Source organism: Cyclopterus lumpus, chromosome 7 (genome assembly GCF_009769545.1).
Source record: "Cyclopterus lumpus isolate fCycLum1 chromosome 7, fCycLum1.pri, whole genome shotgun sequence".
Lineage (NCBI taxonomy): Eukaryota > Metazoa > Chordata > Actinopteri > Perciformes > Cyclopteridae > Cyclopterus > Cyclopterus lumpus.
In genome coordinates, this window is record NC_046972.1 from 11,431,214 (window position 1) to 11,454,257 (window position 23,044).

Genomic DNA, 23,044 nt, shown 5'->3' on the forward strand with positions numbered 1-23,044 from the left:
GAATCCAACCACAACCCTTCCTAAAAAAAAAAATCTCTCTCTGCAAATAAAAATCTCTGCCTTAAACTTGAGTCTGTTGGGCAGCAACGTGTGGGGAGCATGTGATTTCTGGGTTCTGCTGGCAGATAGTCAGTTGTGTAAACATCCATTAGTGCAGCATGAACCTGTGCTCCTCCTGCTTCCTCCACAGTCTGCAGCCGGAGAAGGGAGCGCTGCTTCCTGATTCATTTCAGTGAGGTGAAAGGGGCATTTCTCTTCGCTAAATCAAACCACGGTTTAATTATTATGTATGTGCTCAACCCCTGGACTCGGTATTCTTCACCGGCCATGACAGGTTGAGTGTATCATTTCAGTGAGTGGTTGACTTTCTATCATCCTCATGCTGACTTAACTGTGCGGGGTAACTTCGTACACACTTGTGTGGTTAAGCAGGTCAGATTTGTATTTGTGATGCCTGCCGGGTCATAGGCCATGTTTCTTTATCTCGAGTCTTTTGGCATTAGTGTTGCATCTTTAGCTAATGTAAATTTTATAGGATACATGACAAAAATGATCCAGTGGTAAAAATATTTTGATACAAAATTCAAAACATTTTTGCAAAATTATAAGGTCTCTGGTGAATACCAGGTCAAATGAAAATGTTTTAGACTTTAGAGTTGTGGAATAGTGGAAGGAACTTGGCTGGTGGAGCAGAGTGCATGTGAAAAGGCGGTTAAAAGGACAGCCATTCCCCGCTGCGCGGCGCCTTTCTGCTGGAGAATGACTGAATAAGCTCTGCTTTTACAGGTCAGGGAAGCACATGCTGAAGAATCAGCACTCGTGTTTTTCCTGCTGTAAGCGCTTTTGCCAATGAACGCAGATTGGATGGCAACAGTGCCTTTTTGCTGGAGGGCCAATCCTGCATGTTCTGCTGATAAGCTAGTCCCCAAAAATCACAACATGAAGCTTACCAAAGAACTCAATTACACAGGGAGCTCCGGCTCGCCGTGCCCCATCTATTAGGCTGAAAAAAGATTTTGTCCACACTCTGCCGCGCTAAATTGCCTGTGGTCTACTAAAAGAACATCAATACGTGCTGGTTGAGCTTCCATCAGCCGACAGCGATTTCACTGCCTAAACAAGTTATATCATTTACCAAACACGAAAGCTGTTCCGTCACACTACTGACAGCTGCTGCCAACTGGACCAGGCCCCTGTAGTTTGTAGCTGGTTTAATTAGTGTTTGAACCAAAGTATTTATAATCACAGTCATCCCCAAGGTTCTGGCTGCTGAGCTAAGGACATGGCAATGAATTCAATTTGACGTTTGTACAGATTGTACCCGGGCAAACATCTGCTGCGAGGTTGTGTTGAGAACACTGTTCTCCTGTTGGCCATCCTGCAAATGACAGGGCTGTGGGAGGGGGAGGGGGAGGGGGGCAGCAAGCTCTCTTTTCTCAGAGAGAACAAGATGCTGCAAGAGCCGCGAAGCATATCACCGCCGGGTTAGTCTAAGTGTCGACACGAGCAGGGCAGTGTTTTTAAAATCCGACAAAGAGCTCAGGTCAGCCATATACCCATATGTCCTTAAAGTCATCAGCATGCTCTCCAGTCAGTGGCTTGTGCTCTGTACTGTTGCTTCACCTGCTGCACAGAAAAGCTAACAATAAATGCAAATCACAAGAGGCTGCTAAATAAAGACAAATGTTACTGAGAATAATTAATATATTGGAATCAAACTATTTGCCATCGGAGGATACTTGTTTGACTTGTGATGTCAACAAAGACCAAACACACACTGGGGCTTCACCTTTGTTAGCTTTTTTTTTTTTAAAGCACACTGCATCTGTTCTTTCCACCTGCCAAAACAAAGCCGGAACCAGCAGCAAGAAAGTGTTGCTATGAATTATTTTAATGTTTTAATTCTTCCGGTCCTGTCACTTGTGTTGCTGTGATATGTGCTGACTGTATTTCTACAGCAGAGTCATATAAATAAACTTGTTTTAATTTTTTTATAATTTAAATTCTTCACAAATTTGAAATGCAAGACAAATAAGTTAAGTGCGTTGGTGCTAATGCTAATTTTATGCTGGTAACTTAAATATTTAAACATGGAGTAAAGAGGAGCAGTCACAAGAGAATAACCTACAGGATGCAGGAATGGAGCCTCAAGGTAAAACGAACTGATAAACATTCATGCTTTTGTTCTATGCTTGTAAATTGTTTTTCATTGTCTAGTTTATCAGCTTATAGTTGCTGTGTGTTCTAAAGTAAAGCATGTTTATGATCCATTAATAGATAACACACCGATATGTGACTATAAAGTAAAACAATAATTTATTTATAACCTATAAGCTGTACTTAATACATTGGCATCAACTGATTGTTGAGTATTTTACTAAATTCCCCAAATAGTTAAATACTACGTACTTATTTGCTTAATATAAATTCACACGTAATGTGCAAGTTAACTGCAGTACTTTATTCCACCAAGGAAGTGGTTTGGGCTCTGCCCTGTATAGAAACAAGCCAACACTTTCTAATTTGATCTAATATTCATTTGTCATATTGCTAGAGCTGATACTAATCTGTTTAGAAAATACTTTGTGTTGATATCCTCTATGACCAGTTTTTATGAAAACCCCTCCAGTGAGAATATCAAGAGCAGAGTTATCCGTGAGCTGCCATTTCAGCATATTTAGTTGTTTAAACACTGGAAGCAGCAAGCTCATGTTCCATGACGTCCTCTCTTGAGTGAAGGAAATGGTGGCAGCAAAGCTAGCTGCAGACGGTCAGACGACACACCCACTTCCCCCTCTGGGCCTTTATGTGACTTTATATAAAGCATTCCTGAGTGCTAGTCAGGCCTGGTGTGTTTACACAGCGCTGGGTGCTTACCCTTGATACTGGGTGTTTGCTAATAAGGGCTAGCGAGAGAAACAGTGAGGGGCAGACGCACTGTACTGGACCTCTGGATATCAGCCCGAGGGCTTTATGCTCGACTCTCCGGCTCCACTGTTGTTGGCATGTAAGCATGGAGATAATGGGGAAATCTTTGTTTTTCTCACAGGAGCTCAAATATATTTTTGTTCCAGGTATAAAATAAAATAAGCTTTTCTTGGTTATTGACTAGCTTTACAGCACATAAGCAAGTTCAATCATAGGCAAAGAGTTTATTTTTTTCTGCGCGACGACAACCTAGGCTGTTTAGTGTCTCTATTGAGCTAACTCCCCATATTGCCCCTTCTCCTCTCATCACGGATACCCTCCCCAGGCTCTCCGTCATTTTCTTCTTTTTTTGTATGTTTAAAGGGTAGTTTATTTTCCATTTGGAGCGGGGAAATGAATCTCTCTCTGCTCTGTGGTAGTGCAAGGCCTAGATCCTGAAGGTCTATTACCTCTCCTGCCAAGTAGACTCCCCCTCCAGGTTGAATTACATTAATACCTCCTTTATAGCCAATCAACTGGACAAATCGTATATTTCAAAACCAGTGAAAATAATTGAAGAAACCTTGGTGAGGAAACTGTGTCCATACACTTTAATCTCTTATTCAAAAGGGTTCAAATTGGTTTTGAGGAATAAAAAAATTTAGCACAAAGGAAGTGACACTGAAGAGTTCTTAAGTACAAATATAACATGATATTTAGGGAGTGTTTGAGAAGCAGGGCTGACATATCCTCCGCTCACAGCAGACAAGGAAATGAAGTGGCGGGAAGTATGACAAACACCTTTGATTTTCCTTTGATGTCTGTGTCAGCACTGTATCGGCACACTTCCAGCAGGAGCTGCCTCACAGAAACAGCGAGGTCTGCACTACTTTATGAATCAAAATGCATATCTAAGAATTATTTAACAGCTAAGTCAAAGGTGTGGAGGACTTTGAAGCCACGTGTGCATATACAGCATGTTCCCGTTATTGCCAGTTATAGTATAGAGATTTTAAAAAATAAAGCACTTCTAAAGCTGAGAGTTTTCCTTGTGCAGATATAACGAGACAAATAATAAAGTACAATGCTGTAAGTCAGCTTAAAGACCAACAGCATAAAGTCCATGTGGTTGCTAAGTTTTGTTTTCAACATAACAGTCACATTTAGGTTGACTGTTGTTTTTTCATTGTTAGTTGTACCATGAAAAAAGTCAGTGGTGCAGTAATGATTAACACATTGACGCTTGCACACACACACACACACACACACACACACACACACACACACACACACACACACACACACACACACACACAGAAGAGGGAAACTCCTGTGTGTGTACCTAAACAACACAATTACAACAATTCCGTAATGCATTAAATCACTTTGTCTCCTTTTAATCAAAGATTTGTCAGTGGATCTTAAAACCACCAAGAAATAATAGGCATAATGTGAGAACACCCATTATTTAATATTTATTCATTTCATCCTCAAAACAATTAAAGGCGCAATAATCTGTTTAATGTAAACTGATACTGTTAAAGGTTTGTTGACACCAGTGATTTAGAGTATTTTTACATCGTGAACTTAAAATCTTGATTCATGCATGTGAATACATCTTTTTTTATGATGCAAAATGATTGATTATGACTAAGAGAAAGGACTGCATTCTCAATTTGTAACAAATATTTTCCTTTAAAAGCACAACGATTCTTTCCTGTTGTCCACTTAAAAAGCTCCCGTCGTAACCTGCTTTTTAATCCTTGTGGTAGCCATTATGCTGCACTTTAGAGGCAACTGAATGTTGGTGAAAATGTAAAAGAATGAAGAAAAGAAATCGAGAGCTGCTATAACACTTTTGCACAAATAAAGCAGGCCGCCCTTCAGACCAGAAACGTGATGTGCTATAAAACACAGTGGCTCACATCACATCTGCACAACTTGTTTCCTACTTACTTACGAACAGAGGGTGCTAATTAATCTTCAGCGTGCCACTTGTAAGGTTTCAGTGGTCGTCTGTAAAGTACATTTAGAGATCTGACAATACTGCAGCAGGCAGCACTTACTTCTTATCAATAGGGGCTCTGGACAAAATATTCCCAACAATGTTTTACTTCTCCTGCTTTCCACTAGTTAAGAGCAAACCACATGCAGCTCATTTAACACATGTCAGTACTATTAAACAAATGACACACACACACACACATAAAGTTCAGCAGCATAGAAAGCTTTAAATCGCCTTACCGTTTCTTTGTTGGGCAGCAGCTCTTTTCGGATCCTGAAGAAGTTTTTGCCGAACTGTCTCAACCCTTTAATGAAGCGCTTCTGCAATTTTTCACAGAGGGAGAGAGAGAAAAGAGACCCGTTAGTATCTGTGAAGTCAGCTAAACTGTAACCGCATGAAGTTACAGGCTCACACCACGACAAAAAAACACCGCTTTCATTTTGCTAGTCTGTGGTTATAGGAGATTTGATGTGGATCTAGAAATCTCTGTCGCCGTTGAAACTCCGGAGAAAACGACCTTATTTGTCATTTCCTCTCTTGTTTTGCTTCTTTTTTTTTGACATGGCTGAGAGAGACGCTCGTCTTCTCATGTGGAGAGCAAATACAGTACAACATAATAATAATCCCATAACAGAGCATGATTGACAGTGTCCATGTTGAATGTTTTGTTAGTGAATAGTGAAAAGTTTAAAGTCAAAGCCTAAACTTATGAGTTGTAAAGCAAGACAATGCTTCACTGCGCACGGTTTTCTATTCTTGTCTAAACATTGCGTCTATTTCAACAGCACAGAAAACATGACAACATTTTTTTTGAATCAACAAATACACCCTCGCACGAGCGAACGGAGATGAACGGCATGATGACAGAAATTGCTACTTCACAACACCGGATTCACTTTGACACAAAAACTCAATGCGATCACACCAGCTCACCCCAACGAGCACCAAAAAAACAACATCAGAAACAAATAAATGGGGAAAATCTGAACAACCTAAATGCATTTATTCTCCTTTTTTAAGAGCCACAGACCGCGAGCCATAAAAGCGGAGGCTGAAAACATTCAGAACCAGCGAAGCAGACATCCAACACATTTACTTTCTTGCTCCAGAGGCGAGCCCCGCTCCTCACTGATCTCAGCCAACCGTTTCCACCAAGTAACTCCAGCGAAACGCAGCAGAAAGTCCTCCGGGAGCACGGCGCGGATCTCTACGTCCAGCAACAGGTAAAGGACACACTAAGGGCAAAATCCACCACGTCTCCAACGGTACATTGCTTGTTTTTCTCCTTTTCTTTTACAAGCAATAAATAGCTTGTCACTCTCTGCTCTTCCACTACAAAGGGGAAGGCTTTACATGTGATCTTTCTGCAAGAGAGCCTCTGGTTCGCAGCAGGCTGGAAAACCCGGAGTGGAGTCCCGGGCTCCATGTCGGCGTCGCGCACGGTGCACAGTGCAGCTCGCTCTCGATCCTCTGACGCTGCGCGGGCAGCAGCAGGCTCGTTGCCTCCACCCCCACACGGGGACAGCCAGGCCACTGATAGTTATTCAAGCTGCATCAAAGCGGCCTGGTTCATTGGAACGGGAACTGCAGCAGTCCTTTTAAAAAGCGCGCAGAGCTTTGGGGCGAGCGCGCACACAGAGGCGCACACGCAACGAGCTGCGAGCCGGAGAGGGGAGGCAGGCTGGGAGGATGTGTGTGGAGGAAGGTCTCGGACATGGTGGAGGGAGACAAGAGAGACGGAAAACTCGGCATGGAGTGTCTCCCGAGCGGTGGGAGTTCAGTTTCCATGCCATGTTCGTTACGTAACCAGAGATTGTTTACACACCACGATTTTGGTGGGGAACAAACGCCAGATTTACAGAAGTAACACAGGCAGCTGCAAAACACAACTATCCTTAAGGAGGGGAAACTACGGGCGTGAGAGACGGACCTATCTCAACAACAGGAATGGATGACTTATCTCCATTACGCAAACAGACTCAATAGTCTCAAGCTTCAGGGTTAACAAATGTAATTGTGAGGAACTAAATATACAAGTATAAGTCTGAGTTAACCCAGACTAAATACTCAAACTTGGCCTGACCAAAAGCTAGTTTTAAAAGAGCCGACAGCTGAATACAAAAGTCCTCATCAGTGACATGAGACAGCAGTTCATATGCATTAATCAGACCGAAGGTGTAGCGGTTGATTAGCCAGTAGATGGAGCCGTCTCCAACACAAGCTCTACCCCCCCACATCTGACACCCATCGCCAACAACTGGAGGGGTTAACGGCAGATTACCATTTGGACTGTCAGTCAAACTTACACAGAGCTACATATGACCAGTGGAACGCAACTGCAGAGACTCAGGTGATTAACATCGGATAACAAAACCAGGTAAATATTCACTTGATATGTTTGTGTGCATAGTTTCAAGAAAATTCTTCTTTTTTTTTTGAGCGAAAGCCAGAGAAGGATGGAGAGATACTGAGCGTCAGCAAGAGAATTAAAGGTGAGTACGTATTCTCAAAAGAGGAAGGCCTTCGATTTTTTTTAAAGGACGGAGGGCGATTCTGCTGACCGAATCGAGTGTGGTTTCACCACGAGAGACCGCACAAGAGAAGAGTTTGGATTGACAGTGACGGCAGGACTAGTCAATAATTAGACCTGCCCATGCAGACTGTGTGTCTGTCCTAATTATGTCACCTTAATTATGTTTCCCAACTGTACTATTTACACAGTCTGTCCGTCCGTCTCCATAGAGGAGCTGTGTGCTTGCTCCCCCTCTCCCTCCCGTTTTCTTTCTCTCGCTGGTTCCCTCCTCCCCTCTCTGCACATCGGCTCCAGTTTAAGGCTCCATTTCAGCTGCCTGGGCTCACTGCTCTCCAGCCCAGCTAATAAATCATCCGCCAATCTGCTCCCTGAATCGCTCTGCCCCTGCTCCAGCCCTCCGTTGCTAGGCAACCCAACGGTGGAGGAGGGGCTGAGAGTGCTAGAGCAAGAGAGAAAGAGAGAGAGAAGAGGAGGAGAAGGGGGGCTGGGTGGAAGCGCTACGAAATTGCCATCCGCTGTGCAGAAACAACAGGCTTCTCTCTCCGAGTGCGTTTCAGAGAACTGGCGCTTTTCACCCGCCCTAAGTTTTAGGAGACTAACAGAGCACTATTGTGAGGCTGGAGGGGAGACATATAAAGGGAGGAGGAGAATGATAAAAAATGTATTCAATAGGCCATTGTTGTATGTGCGCACTTCCTGCTTGAGAGTTGATTGTTGGGAGTTGTAAAACTGGTTGAGATAATGCAGACATGTGAACACAAAGATGGTATCATGATGATCAACGGGCACAGGCGCACACATGGAACATAATTCCTGCTAAATGTCATTCCATGACAACACTGACACAAGACTGTCCAACAGCAAACAAAGGCACTTTCACTCAATATGGAGTAATTATACTTGACTTGTTGTTCAAAGCTGACCTTTTAAAGCCTGCAGTGTATAAACCCGGAGGGCCGAGGACAATCAGCCAAAAAGGAAAAAACACTGCTGTCTGCTATAAAATATCAGCTAGTAATAAGATTGGCCAGAGGGTGCAGAGGAAATCACAACATGCTTGAAGAAGAGAGGGGGAGACTGCAGTGACAGACACTAGACTACTCACATCCTCTTCGCACTGACACTATTCATATAGACAGAAATGTATGTCGATGTCAAAGGAAACAAAAAACAAGAAAATACTTTTTATTCCTCCATTTAAAAAACACAAAGATCTTCTGCCAACTTTTAGCAGGCAAAGAAACGTCCTCTGCTGCCTTTCGCTTGCACCGACACAAAAGGTGACAGGAAATTCCAGAACACACCCATCCTGCTATTTAGTTACTAAACAACCCTAAAAAGCCGTGCTGGCACTGTACCATGAGGGTGATAGAATAAACTGTTGACACTAAATCTTTACTGTTGCAGACAGAGCTCCCTCTGCAGACGAGAACAGCTGAAGGAAAGCTTGCTCATCTAACTTTAATATAATCTGCCGCCTGCAGCAGGGGATGCAAGGCGACATGTTGTGTTTTATCCGCCCGCGTGTGTTTTTGGTTGAGCCGTGTGTCTTAAGCCCGTAGGCTTTTTGTTCGACCACTGGGGGCCCCTACTCCTGCCTCTCCCTCGTCCTCCTCCCTCCCCTTCCACCTCTGTGCTGTCGGCCTCCTGCTCCAGCCATCCATCAGCTCCATCATACACTGTGCCGCAGATAAGCCGCGGCACAGTGTATCTGGATGAGGAATAGATCAGCCGCCCTACAGACGTCATAGATCAGCCGCCCTTTCTCTGACATGGCGACACACAGCACGACTGCTGCTGCTTTTTATTGTTTATATGGCACCTCCTGTTGGTCGATGCATTATTAGCACCACTTATTTACAATCAGGAATGACAGCAGCTTCATTAGAGGAGACAATGTCATTATATTGAGTTTGCGAGTGCAAGAATCCTTTGATGGCCTTCCCCCCTTCTGCAGGTAGGGAAGGTACAGACAACGCAACACAGGATATTTAAATGAATAATTTATAGAATAAAATATATGTATTTGACACTCCTGAGAGGCAAATTATATCTTAAGATGGCTTTAGGTGGGACAACCAACGCATCTGAGGCTCGGTGAGGATTGAAGGTTTAATATATATATATATATATATATATGCATTTGTGCTCATTTCCGTTTTTTTTACAACTGTATTCTTTTATCATGGTTTATTAATTAACTGAACACAATAAATGTATTATTATTAGCATGATTATTGCTTTAAAGATTATTTTAGGTGGGGGAGGGAGGCTTGGGTGTGAGATGAGGGAGGGTGTTGATGGGTGGGAAATGGCGTATCTTTAAAAAAAATTACAATTACAACATTCATAATCCTGTCATAAATAATCTGGGTTGTGGAAACAGGTAGATACGGTTGGGGTTACAAAAAACAATATGTAACAATAGTGATGCCTGTTTACTGTGTAGCTTTTTGGTTTTCCAATGCCGTCTGTTCAACTGATAATCAAATTATCAATATTAACTAACAAATTGATTAACCATTTTAAGGATTTTACCTTAAATCTTTGATCCCCTCCATTATTTCATAACGTGAAACTTGTACAAGCATTTAAACCCAAAACGTGTATCATAGAGTGTCTGCAGTGGCCAGCTGTAGCACAGGAGTCCCCTAGAAGTGTTCATTTACAATGTGTAAGAGGATCTAATAAGTTGATAATCATATCTTGTCAGCTAATTGTGCTTTCATGCTGTGCAACAAGTGGTTATTCAGACAGGAGAACTTGTGGTACCATTATTGCTATAACAAGGCATCCGCCGGGAAACACTGTATGGCAAGAAAAAGAAACTAACTGTTTTTTGTTGTTGTTTTTTTTTTACTTCAAGTGAAAAAACATACAAAGAGGTTCTTTTTTTTGCCGCTGAGACCATCGCACAAAAGAATGAGAAGAGAGTGGGCAGTGAACACTGAGTTTGCTTCTGATAAAACACATAGAAAAGTGTTGTGGTGGGAATGCATCTCAGACATCTGAAAAAACAGAAGACTATTCCACTTCTGACTGTCTGCCCTTAACACCAGATTGCATTCCTCTTTTCTCTGTGATTAAATGACCCACTGCTCTAACCCCAACAGCTGCAAGGAGGGGAAACGCCACAGTAGATGTTTCTGCTGAAATATTGGTTGTTTTATATTTAAATAATTTCAGAACATTTGAGATTTTCCTTTGATGCAATCTATAGTTTTACCCTTTAACAATTTGACTGGGGCTCACATCAAGGTGATGGAGTTTAAATTTCTTAAAGTTGTAATGATAATCTCACAGTAAGACATTGTTCAGGGGTTGACTAACACATCTCACTGAAGTGAAATAATTGTCTGTGCCAGCGAGAAGACAATAAAATTGAAACAAACACTCCTTCGCAGTGTCACGTCCACCACAGTAATGAAATGTCTTACGAATGATCGTGGCCATGGTCCCATCTGTGGGGACAAATTATAAATATTTTTCTATAGTTAGGGAGTTGAATTGAGGCTCAGGATTATGTTCTTTATGCCAGCAGCTGCAAACGGAGAGAAGAGAGGTGGAGCGGTGCAAGAGAAGTCAAAGGGGGGAGGGGAGGGTGACAAGTGACCCTGCAGACAGGCGGATTCTGTCATTTCAGCGGTCGCCGCTGTCACTTTTATTCACATCTCTAAAGGAATGCAGGGTCGGGGTGAAAAAAGAGCAGGCAGGAATAATGACGTTCTGGAGGGGATGAGAGGCAGAGGAAGGGGCGATAAATAAATGAAGAGCAGCACGGCTGGTTTCTGTGAGTGTGTCAAGGTTGGAGCTACAGTTACACCTGTCACTCAAGGCTGCAGCGCTGAAAAGGCACAGCTGGTGATCTGATCACTGCGAGCTGTCCTTTGCCGGCCAGAGTCAAGCTGCTGCTTCTCCAGGTTGTGGACACTGTGGGGCAGATGGAGCACCAACGGCCTGCTGACCGCCTCCACCCGCAGACACAAAACACAGCCGCCACTGAACAGTGTACTGGACTCCCTGACAGCTCCTTCAGTTACACAGTGTGGTCTGAACATGAGGAAACTGCTCTGTGTGAGTGTGGCCGGAGCTGCCTTGACCCAGGTTACGGAGTTCATTAAATGGGCTCAGGACTCGGGGCTGAGCAATAATTCAATGTTATTTGCTTTAAATGAAATATTATATTATGGTAATAATATAGCTGGTAACGTTAGCTAAATTCTTTTGTCTAAATTTCAAGCAGGCATCGTTGTGGAATACAGGCCATTGCATTTAACATGAATTTGATGATATATATGAAATTTATATACATTTGCTATGTTGTGGTATGCATGCTAGACCAATAAATCGTACAGGCCAATATATCGACAGTGTATATACTGTTTGTTGGCCGATAATTAATTATAAATGATGTCACAGAAATGCAAAACTAGGTTTAAAGTTATTTAGATAGTGACATTGTTTGTCTACCGCACTGAGGTATATTTTGATACTGTAAAATGTCCCGATCAGTATGTAACCTGGGCACAATTCTATAGAGAAAAAAAACAATGCGGTGGATCTGCTCAGATCAAGATTGCAGATATAGCGTTATGAGATTTTTCCACATATCATTATCGGTATTGTCGCTCAGAATATATTAGGGTAAATCTTTACAGATGAATAACACTGCAAAGCAACATTTCTCTCTTATTAAAAAGAGACAGAAGTGAAATGCTGAAGTGATTGTTTAATTGTCTGAATGCAGTTATTTACAGCTCCTACTGTTGAGCCCCTACTGCGCTTCTTTGACCAGTGGTCTTTGTTAGACCGGCTGTGGTAGTGTGTGGATATAAAGCCTCCCATCAACACCCGGTACCCGCTCTGATCATCATCACAGCAGTAAAGCTTGGCGCCAGCAAGCGTACATAAATGAAGGCAAGCTCATATCTCGTCAACAAAAGGATGGCTGACTTAATTTGTTGTGATTTGCTGCGGTCCTGCCGTGAGCTCTGGCTTTCTTCAATTGTGCCCATCATGTTCAATTACAAGAAAATACACCCATTCACTTCCAGTGGATCCGAGTGTCTGGATTCAAAGCTCAACAAACGACTGCCAAGCTTCAGCCTTACCAAACAATATCAAAGTGGGAAAACAGATGAGGAAAAACTAAGGGAGAAGAATTGTAGTGATGGAAGCCGTGTGTTTCCCTAAGATCTGCAGTCAGATCAGTCGTGTGTGCACAAACATGTAGGGCAGTGCCGTAAAGCGTTGAGGCAAAAGCCGCAGCTCTCAGTGGTTTTGACATGGTGTTAGCCAGCACATTTATTCCTTCCTACCTGTTCATGTTGTGCTGTTTGATCTGAGAGAAGGGCTGCCATTTTCTAATTCTAGCCATTCAACAGCTGCGGTGAAATTCACATCTAAATTCAAATGGAGGCTAACATTACCAGCCCTCAATCTTTTTCCCTTTGCAGACTTCCACACTCAGGAATCATTCTGTGGGTGATAAACAGGATGCAGCTGCTCTTGGCCCTTGGAGGAGCTGGAAACTGACGAGAGTTTTTACTGATGTCTTGTGAGACTGGGCCAAGAGCCCCGTTTTAACTCTCTCAACAGCTCCCTCTAAAGACACAAACCAAGCTCTGACAGACAGCTTCCACCCACACAAGAAATACTAATATCAAGCAAACTATAAAATACCCTGACAAACAAAACAAAAGTATATTTGTTGTGTGTGCCGACTTGTATCTTTTAAATAATATTTTTTCAAGCTTACCACTTCATCCTCAGACCAGCACTTCTCTATCAGTTTGGGGACCGGCTTCTTCACCAGACGCTGGAGAGCTTTTCCTGCATCATAGCTGCTCTCGTGAAGCTGAGGACAATCACAACAAAATGTCAGCTTTTAATTCGGATATATACAGTAATTAAATAAATATTTACTAAGATGCCAACTTCTTTTGCAGTGACACAAGAGGGACACTTTGAGCTGTATTGACACATTTTTTGAGCGGATTTTTATTACAAAACAGATTCGACATCGAAGAGTGGCTGAACCTTTTACTAAAGATTTTAAGGGCATCAGAGGAAATTCTGTGTAAAGACATTGGGAACCCGCCTGGAAATAAACAAAACAGTGACAGGCAATCGGCGAGCAGCTTTAAGCCCTGTGTCACATTCAATTGGGTGAAACAGGCAGCGCTGGATCTCCTCCTCTGAGAATAAACAAGCATTACTCATTGGAATTGCAAATAGAGAGGAAGGTCGAGAGACAATGACCTGCCCGTTATGTTAATTTTCCAGTTTATAGACTCGGAATATAAATGCCCTGTTTATGATGATTCTAATCTCTTTCTTGTGCTCGATTCCTCGGTATTTATTGTCACCGCGACAGATAAATCTCTCATTACGCCTAATGTTTTGTAAACCTCTGAGGGTGGGTTTACTACAGGGGGGCTCAGGGGCCGTATCACTGGCCATCACCGCAGAGCAGCATCGTAGCTCAAATAACAGAACAGAAACGTGAAATCTTTTCAACTGCAGTGACTCCACTACGACGTGAACTTGGTTTTAGCGTTAGACTTGTTGCATGGTTACTTACAGTGTTAAGTGCGTTTAAAGTAGTGTCATCTCGAGAGGCTGCTAAACACCCGTCTTCTGTTGAGCCTCCGTCGCACATTCCTGCAAAAGCAGCCATGCTCCTGTGGACACAACACACATGAAAGCCACATTAAAACATACACGTGATTACAGAGCGGTTTTTATATCCCTTAACTGACATTAATGTCCATGTAGGTTTTTAGTTTTTTTACTTTAAATCATGTCTCACAGGCACTTTAGAAATGAAACAGATATGTTTTATGTCTATAAGCAGGGTCACCTCAACTGATTTTCCGCTCAAACTTTAACAGTGTTGGCAAGAAATTACAAATGGCGTAATTAAGTAGACAAGATATATTCTATTATTAATACTAACTACTAATAATCGGGGCCAAAGGGCAAAACTGCCAATGTTTTGGTGTCCTTAAAAAGCATATTTGGTATTCCCTGCTTTTATGTATATGTATACACACACATTAGTGGTGCAACGGATCACAAAACTCACGGTTGGGATCGCAACACGGATCAGAGTCACGGATCAGATCACAGATCAGATCACAGATCGGATCAGCACAAAAGAAAAAAGGGAGCAAATATAACTTTTAGAGATCCGTGATCACTTTATTTTGCTGCCGATCATTGATGATCCATATTGGCAGATACAGATCCCTTTGTAGTTTGGTTATAGCAGCTGGTCTACAAGGCTTCAGACCATTTCTTTTTTGCCAACGTGCCAAAAATCATTTCAACCGATCTGTCAGTTAAGTCAGTTCAACGAGAACAAATTCTAAATGATGCACTTTTACTTTGTTATAGTCATTTTGTATTTTTTTTTCGCATAAAAACACATGCAAAAGCTATGGAAATAAAAGATTGTAGTTTTATTTATTAAAATAAATCTTGTCATTAGTAGCTTTAATGATGTATCAAAAGCTGCTGAAAGCTTCACATAAAAAGGTCATAATTCATCTCTAATATCTATTTATGTTGCTGGTAAAACATCTCCTTCAAACAACTGGATTTAGTTTTACGAGATTACATGTGAACACATAAGTTACCTTCTCCCAATACTCATTTTCAGAGCCTGAACGCATCATGTTTATGCTGCCACTGTTACTAGATCAATTTCAATGTAAATTTCAATGTTGTTTACAATGTAACATGAACTACGCTTTGATCAGTACAGGGAGGGCAAAGGGACCGTTTGGGGTTACATCTTTTTTAAATAACTAGATTTGACCTCATTGGTGATAGCTTTCCCTTGAACCTGTAGGTTAGACCTTGCAGCCCTACAGGATCTGAACTCCTGTCTCTCTCTAGTCTCACCTTGCGGCTCTAAGGTACATGAGAAGGTCACAGTCATTGACCCCTGGCATCCAGACCAGCTCCTCGTTCTCGGTCACGGCTTGGCCACCAGGAGAAGGGAAAGGCTGCAGCTCAGGGAGCTTGGCCTAATTAGGTCCAGGGAGAAGGAGAGGGACAGATGGTGTCACACTACAAATAGCAAGCAAGCTTGAACAAAATATCAGCTTTCAACCCTCTGTCATCGACTTTTCACTGAGTGGCAGCGAGGACAAGTTACAGCCACAATGATTGAATATCTTAAAACAACACACAGAACTGCAGTACTCAGGTGACTTTCTTTTTTTACACAGGTGGAACTGATCCTCCTTGTTAACAAAGCTACAGTTCAGTTTCACGACAGCTCGGACAGGCAAACGTTACAGTAAATTATCATACAAACTTAATACAAACTTGGATGTAAATTGCACGTATCCAGTTTAAAAGGACCTTGATTCCACCAGGGTTTACTCAAGAAAGTGTCATATTCTATACTGGCATCCCCACCGTTTTATTTTTGTTTTAATATTTAGACAGAAAGTTTTAGATGTGCTGCATTTAACACTATTATTCTTCTGGTGGGAACTGCACTGCAGCGAAAACCAAACTGGCATGTTATTATCAACTGCTTTAAATATTTTGTGGGAGAAATTGTGGTAAAGCTGAATGGCAAGATGTTATTATTATGCTCCCACATCTTCAATGGCAAGCGCTACCTTTAAAATCAGACTAAATGGCATCTGTGAGGTAAGAGAAGAGTTGTTAGATTTGGGCTAATTTGTAATGAAATCCCCACATCCAAGCAATTTTGTAACAAAGAGGCTGCATGCTGTTCCCAACGTGGAAGAAAAACTCTAACCGACACCAAAGAAATCTCTCAAGTCCACAGCTGGGTGATGTGTGCTGTACAATGACTTACTTGGTGACTGGGTCCTACTCGGATTTCCCCTTGTGTGCTGTTTAGTCGCCTGAGAAGGAACAAAGAGCAGATTGAAAAAAAATATTTACTTGGAAACATTTCAAAGCTAGCTGAAGGAAATCTGTTGGCATTGTGCCTGTTGAATGGGCTAAACAACTGCACACAACAACAAAGTCACAACTGGGTGTCAGGACGGGACTAAAGCATCAAAAGAAAATGTCAGAAACTAACAATACATATCCTGGGCAAGATCAAATACAGAGTGAGGGGACATGGGCTGTAGTTTCTATTGTGGAAGTCTTCACAGGTGTGAGAGGAACGTACACAATGTTTTATTCTGAGAAGCAAATAAAGATTTCAGGAGAAAATTATTGGGTTGACTGCTCCTGCACAGCAAGCTGGGCTGAGCACATTTACAGGTCTGATATTGTGGATGCAGCAATAAAACAGAATCCCCTAAAAGGAGGAGGTGGGGGAATAGGCTCTTGATATGCAGGGCGAGCGCCTCTCAAACGGCTGCTGGTACAAATGTTGGTAGCCATAGCAACTGCAATTTAATAATAGTGTTCCGAATCTCCAGCTGCAGTGGATTAAAGAAAATGACAAGATGTTCCTTTTGAAAAGCCTTTCCCTCTGTTGCCTAGGTAACAGCGCCAATTTTCATACAGGCAAGCGCAGGGCGGCCCAGAATCTGTCAGCATGATTTGCACCCAGAGAAGCTCGCACTCCATCACGGAGACCTGGCGTAAACCCGAGAGGCCACAGCCCTCTGGTCTCTTTACAGCTATCCAACCACAAAACACTACGGCGGGTACATATTTGACTGGGCTCCGCTCTCCCCTTCTTAAAACAGACCTCCACCTCCTCGCCGACTTTAGAGAGCGATTACAGGAGTAATCCATACTCTTATGAACTATGGCTGACAAAAGCACTGGCACAGACGAAGTCAGCACAGGCCAATAAACTGAACTTCAGCTGCAGGAAAGGACCCCAGGCCTGCCAGGGTTGTCTGCTGCTCCAGAACATATCGAAATACTTTGTTTAATTTTGTTACAAACGTTCTCAGCCGATAAAACAAACTAAAATGTAAAGCAACCAGATTTTGAAAAAAACCCACAGCGACAAATAGCGCTGATAAAGATAAAATATGGTCGTTTCCTGCATCATCAGCACTTCAGATTAGAATTCTTAAGGTTCGATAACAATTTCATAACACTCCGTACTTCAAGCAGTGATTTGTGCCATTATTACACTAAAAGTTGCTATTACTAGTGGTATCGCAGAACAAGTGATAACTAACTAGTTATTGGGATTTATTAGAGATGAACAAATTATGAAACACAGAAATACAAACGCGGCTTTTTTCTTTTCTTTTTTTACAAACAAAGAATGTCTTATTGCATATACTTATACTTAACTATACATGTTATGTCTACAGTGTTGAATGGTTATAACAAATCCATGTCTGCCAATTTAAATTGAATGTGAATCTGGTTTCTGTTCCTTCTAAGAAAAGGTTGCACAAATGTGTTCCTGACAATGAGCACTTGGCCAGGTCTGTTTGGCAGGAGGCCATAAGGATGACAAACGAGGACCTGTGCACCAGAATAAAATCAGCGTCTGAGGAGTGTCATGTTTTACTCAGGCAAATCCTGAGAGCAGACGGTCAGCATTCAGATGGAATGCTGCACAGGTCCTGAGAGAGGAGGCAGAATACAGATGTATCGCAGCAGGAAGCTCCAAGGAGTTTCCATTATGACTGCAGGTATACTTGAACAGAAACAGAGTACAACACATGTGATACAAGTATATATATATATATATATATATATATATATATATATATATATATATATATATATATATATATATATATATATAAAAATAATACTATAATATATGTTCAGCAAAAATACACACGTTCATAGTTTTCATTTCTTACAGACAAATCTGGAAAAGTAATGAATCAGAAGCTAGTGTTTAAATTGCCTGACTCTTAATATATAACGGCAAACATCAAACATTACCTTGCAGTTATAATACTGACTTATGTTTATTGTCTCTCTCTAATAAGCTGCACAAAGCCTGTTGCCGAGCACCATAAACAACGTAAAACATGCCCAGTTGTTTCTTACAACAAATTCAGATCTAACTCTTAGAACAGAGTCCTGCCAAACAATTACAGGCTTACCCATTAAAACCCAAACAACAACAACAACAACAACGCGACAGTCTGGTCAACTTTGTGTGCAATCAAGGATAGACCCGCCCCCTCCATCAATTCCAGCCAATCACGGCGCGAGTCTGTGGCACACTGACATAATTGCCGCACAGACAAAACAGACCCAACTTGGTGGTATTTAACTAGCATGACTAGCAGCGTGTACACATCCGAAGCCGGGCGCAAAGTTGGTCGCGCTTTTGTGTGCAGAGCAGCACGGCTCCGTGCGCCATGTCGTCCCGGTTGTAAACAGGAGCTGTAAAATGGAGCCATGGTAGCGTTAGCCTCCACGGGTCATATCGCCGTCATATAAGCGTACTATGTGCACATGCATCGCCTGATAGCAGCGGCTGCATCGCAAGCAACGCGTGTCCCTGGACTTGGAAGGCGACACACAAACAGGGCGCGAGGCAACGGCGTTTCCATTGTTGCAGCGCGAACGCGTAACGGTATGTGCTCAGCGATGACAGCCTGCATGCTCCACGGCAGCCGAGCCCCACTGCCCCTCACACGAAAGTGCACCACGCCGACACAAACACACCCGGTTAACACCGTGACGGGGGATGTGGGCAGCCCGCAAACATCACACGGTAGGAATGCGACCCGTGAAAACGAGGCAACGCTCGCGCAGCAACCGGGAACCGCACGAGAAAGCACAAGAATATGATCGCAGACCTACCTCCGCGGACTGAACAAATCGTCCATTTCTGACATCGAGCCCTAAGGTTGGGTGGTGACACTGTGTGTATAATGCTCGTTGGAATTAACTCCCCTCTCCCACCTAATTCTAGGTGCTCAAAATGGAGAAGCACGCATTCGCTCCGGAGAGGTGTTCACTGAGCTTGTGCTGTGACCTCAGCCTGCACGTACAGCGTCGCAAGCTCGTCTCGCTCCTCTATAGACACTACTGAGCATGTGCTGCGACCTCACACGCGTACAGACGCGCGCGGAGGCAGACAGGCACGCATGCAGGATACGTAATTCATCTCTCCTCGTATGTCTGCGCCATAATAAACAAGAGTGAAATTGCAAAGCTGCAGACTGCCCGCTCAGAATACCAAACGAGCGAAGAGGGGGGAGGGAAGAGGGGGGGAGGGAAGAGGGAGGGAGGGGGGGAGGGAAGAGGGAGGGAGGGGGGGAGGGAAGAGGGAGGGAGGGGGGGAGGGAAGAGGGAGGGAGGGGGGGAGGGAAGAGGGAGGGAGGGAAGAGGGAGGGGGGGGAGGGAAGAGGGGGGGGAGGGAAGAGGGGGGGGGGAGGGGGGAGGGAAGAGGGAAGAGGGGAGGGAGGGGGGGGGGGGGGGGGAGGGGGGGGGGGGGGGAGGGGGGAGGGAAGAGGGGGGGGGGGGGAAGAGGGAAGGCGGAAGGAGCGGAAGGCTGAACAGGGCCCTGAAGGAGGGGGTTCCCAACCGACAACCCTAGGTGCCAATAACAAGGACAGCCGTCACTGCAACACGTGAGACACTCCGAACACCACCACTGGATAACTATCACAAAGCACCATCGTTGCTCGCGCACCTAAATGAATGCAGCGGCTTATTGTGTCTAATAAACCAGCATGTCACAAGTCTGATAGACATGTTTTCCTTTTTGGAATATTTATGTCAACTATATAAAATATAAATGACACAAAGGTAAATAATGCCCTATAAATAAGTTGACATGTTTAAATATTCAGATAAAGATATGCTTTGATATTTACTATTCTCTTCCAGCACAACAAACCACAATGCACTCAAATGTTATTGTGTGTACCTTTTGTATTCAAACTAAATATTTGCTGGTGTATACACGCTCTTCAGAGTTCATGACACTATTAATCATTTCACATTGCTGCCAGCTAAGCAGGTGTAGTAACAATGTATTAAAATTGTATTTGAAATAAAAAAAGTACATTTTCAGCATCGAGAGGAGACGTTATTATCAGTGTAATACAGGATGCAATTAAAATACACGGGCATACAGTATCAAACAAATGTCAAACTATAGCATTAATTACCCAAAAGGTAATTTTTGTAAATTATTATGATCAATAATTGTAATAATAATAATTTACCGATAATCAACAATGCCACAAGACATGAAGCTAATGTAGTGTATGATTATTAGCAGGAAAAGTACAGGTGTTACTAATAACTGTTAATACTATAAACAATGACTGTTTCCACTGTGTCTTGACATTGAGCCAGCTTGCACAATACCAGGATCCCTAAAATGAGGCAGCTAAACAAAATTCTGTTATCATTCATTTTAATTCACACCTGTGATTTTTACTCTAACGAGTCAGTGTTTTCTTTAGAAAAGGCCTTTCATCATAAACAAACAAAAGACTGAAAATACTATCGGCTAAGCTTTTTGTAGATTTTCTTTCGATCTAATCTTAATGATAACGTAAAGAAAAAGGTTCAAACTTGACATGCAATTTGACAAATATTAACAAACGCCCCAACAATTAGAAAGCCACAGGGCTCATTCCCCATAATTTGCCTACATTAGGACCCTTCTTTGTGCAGCATCAATACTGACAGCCGCAAAGTGCAGAACACTGTCCAAAGACATGAACTGAAACGACTTGTCGAAAACATGCACACATTTTAATAGTATGATGCTGCTACTGAGCGATACAAAATAAATACAAAAACCCAAATATCCTTACGCAATAGTATTTAATTTTACTATTGATGCAGTCAAACATTTAATTCTACTTAGGATGTGTTATATGGTCATTTTGGTAATATTACTTAATCAAAACCCACCATCTTGTCTCATATCGTTTTTAAATCAGTTTACTGCTCAGCTGTAACTAATAGCTATTATCTTTTTTGCAATTAAATATAACCTATCATAGACTTTAATTTGAGATCTGAAACAAGTAAGTCAAAGGGCCAGATAATTAATATCATCTTTAATTATTCTATTGTGTTAATTAATAATTTGAGTAAGTATTCAAATAATAATTTAATGATGCTAAACATTACCTGGTTACAGGTTTTCAACCTCAAGCTGCTCTTCTTTGTCTTGCGTGATAGTAACTACATATTTCTGGGTTTTGGGTTGTTGATCAAAATTATTGTAATGGCCATTTTCTGACAGTTTTTAAGAAGAAAAAAAAAGAAGGTATCAATGAAGAATAATTGTTGGTTTTTAGCTCCATTTTAACTAAAATTGTGTGTGAGTTGCAGAGATTCGACCCAGCATCTGTGACCTGTGGTAGGATTGAGAAGGAGACAGTTTCCATGGAATTGACAGAAAGCTCCTCACCTGGTCTCGGGGTTATATCCGAGGATATAGAAAAAGGAGTCGATGCGGGCTTTGAACTCCCTGGCAGCAAAAATGTCGGAGAAATGGGAAATGTTGCATTTCCCCCTGCGAGAGAGAAGACAGGCTTTATTAGACAAAAACAACTACATGACATAATGATAGACAAGAAAGAGCAGACATGGGCCTAATTGGAAGCTGTGGGGGTGTTCACCTATCGGAGGTGACAAATGCAGCAGCAGGTATATAGCGCCCGTCAGTGCCACTGACTTTGCGGTGAGACATCAAGCTCAGCTACTGAACCCATAAACACCAGCTGAACATGTCAGTCCTGCCTGGTCTGCTGCAGCTGAGGCGAGGGAGTCAGACCCTGCAGAGATCTGGACAGGAATTCAACCCGCCACCTTCCTCCTTCCCGACACCGATTACCCCCCATCAAGCTGAGAGGGCCGAGACTCTAACCACATCTTGATACCATTTCCTGTTTCCAGCAACCTGGTGTCTGGCTCTATTTAAATAACAGATACCCCTGACATATGGAGCTGGGCTGCCTCATAGAGAAACAGTATCTTCCTCCCTCTGAAAAGATTAAAGGGCACTAAGCAGGGCTGTCTTCGTAGAGCTACGGCATTACAGCAACCCACTGGAATTCCCTCCCGTTTATCTAAAGCCTGGAAAATAAGTCAAATCAAAGGGTACCGTGTGTAGGAGAAGTTGCAGCTAATTTGCCCTGAAATCAGTGGTTTCTGGGAGACTGTGCGGCTCACAGATGGTTTTGGTTAAAGAAAAAGGGGAAGTGCGAGAGGCGGTCAGACAGGAATGAATGAAGAGGCAGAGGCTAGAACACAGAATGAAAACAGAAGAACTAATTTCAGACCAAGTAGATTATCACGCATGTATTCCTTTCTCTTGACATCAAGCATAGAGAAAGCGACCGCCATCAGTTTTCCTCTCGAGGCTCATGTTCTGACAGAGAGTTAATGAAGAGCCATTTCAAATCAGTGTTTTTATGTAAAACAGCTTGATGCACGTATCCCATTTATGGCTTTGCATCTTTGCAGACCTGGACTATTCATACAGCACCTGCTCACTGCATTAAAGCACAGTATATCAATAGAACAATTGCTGGGATTTCTTTTATGTTCCTTCATGGACAGCTGATATAAACATAGCAGTTATGTATAGAACTATTACTATTTGGTTGCCACTGCTCAGAAAAATACAGATACATTGTACACATGGTGTAGTAAAGACTCCTGAATCTGGATCACAGCAGGCGAGT

At 42.6% G+C, this 23,044-nt stretch overlaps 1 protein-coding gene across 5 annotated transcripts in view; it reads right to left on the minus strand.

Annotated features, from left to right (window-relative positions):
- Positions 1 to 23,044, minus strand: part of rerea (arginine-glutamic acid dipeptide (RE) repeats a) — a 117,044-nt gene that overhangs the window by 12,147 nt on the left and 81,853 nt on the right. For 3 of the 5 annotated variants that reach the window (XM_034536688.1, XM_034536687.1, XM_034536686.1), the window contains 6 exons: positions 21,766 to 21,870; positions 16,288 to 16,336; positions 15,354 to 15,478; positions 14,029 to 14,128; positions 13,204 to 13,302; positions 5,152 to 5,232 (listed from right to left, as the gene is read on the minus strand). In XM_034536688.1, the coding sequence (XP_034392579.1) occupies positions 5,152 to 5,232; positions 13,204 to 13,302; positions 14,029 to 14,128; positions 15,354 to 15,478; positions 16,288 to 16,336; positions 21,766 to 21,870 (559 nt within the window). Of the gene's footprint in view, positions 1 to 5,151; positions 5,233 to 6,008; positions 6,118 to 13,203; positions 13,303 to 14,028; positions 14,129 to 15,353; positions 15,479 to 16,287; positions 16,337 to 19,187; positions 19,362 to 21,765; positions 21,871 to 23,044 lie in introns of those variants that run through there. The other 2 variants (XM_034536690.1, XM_034536691.1) reach the window with 2 other exon arrangements.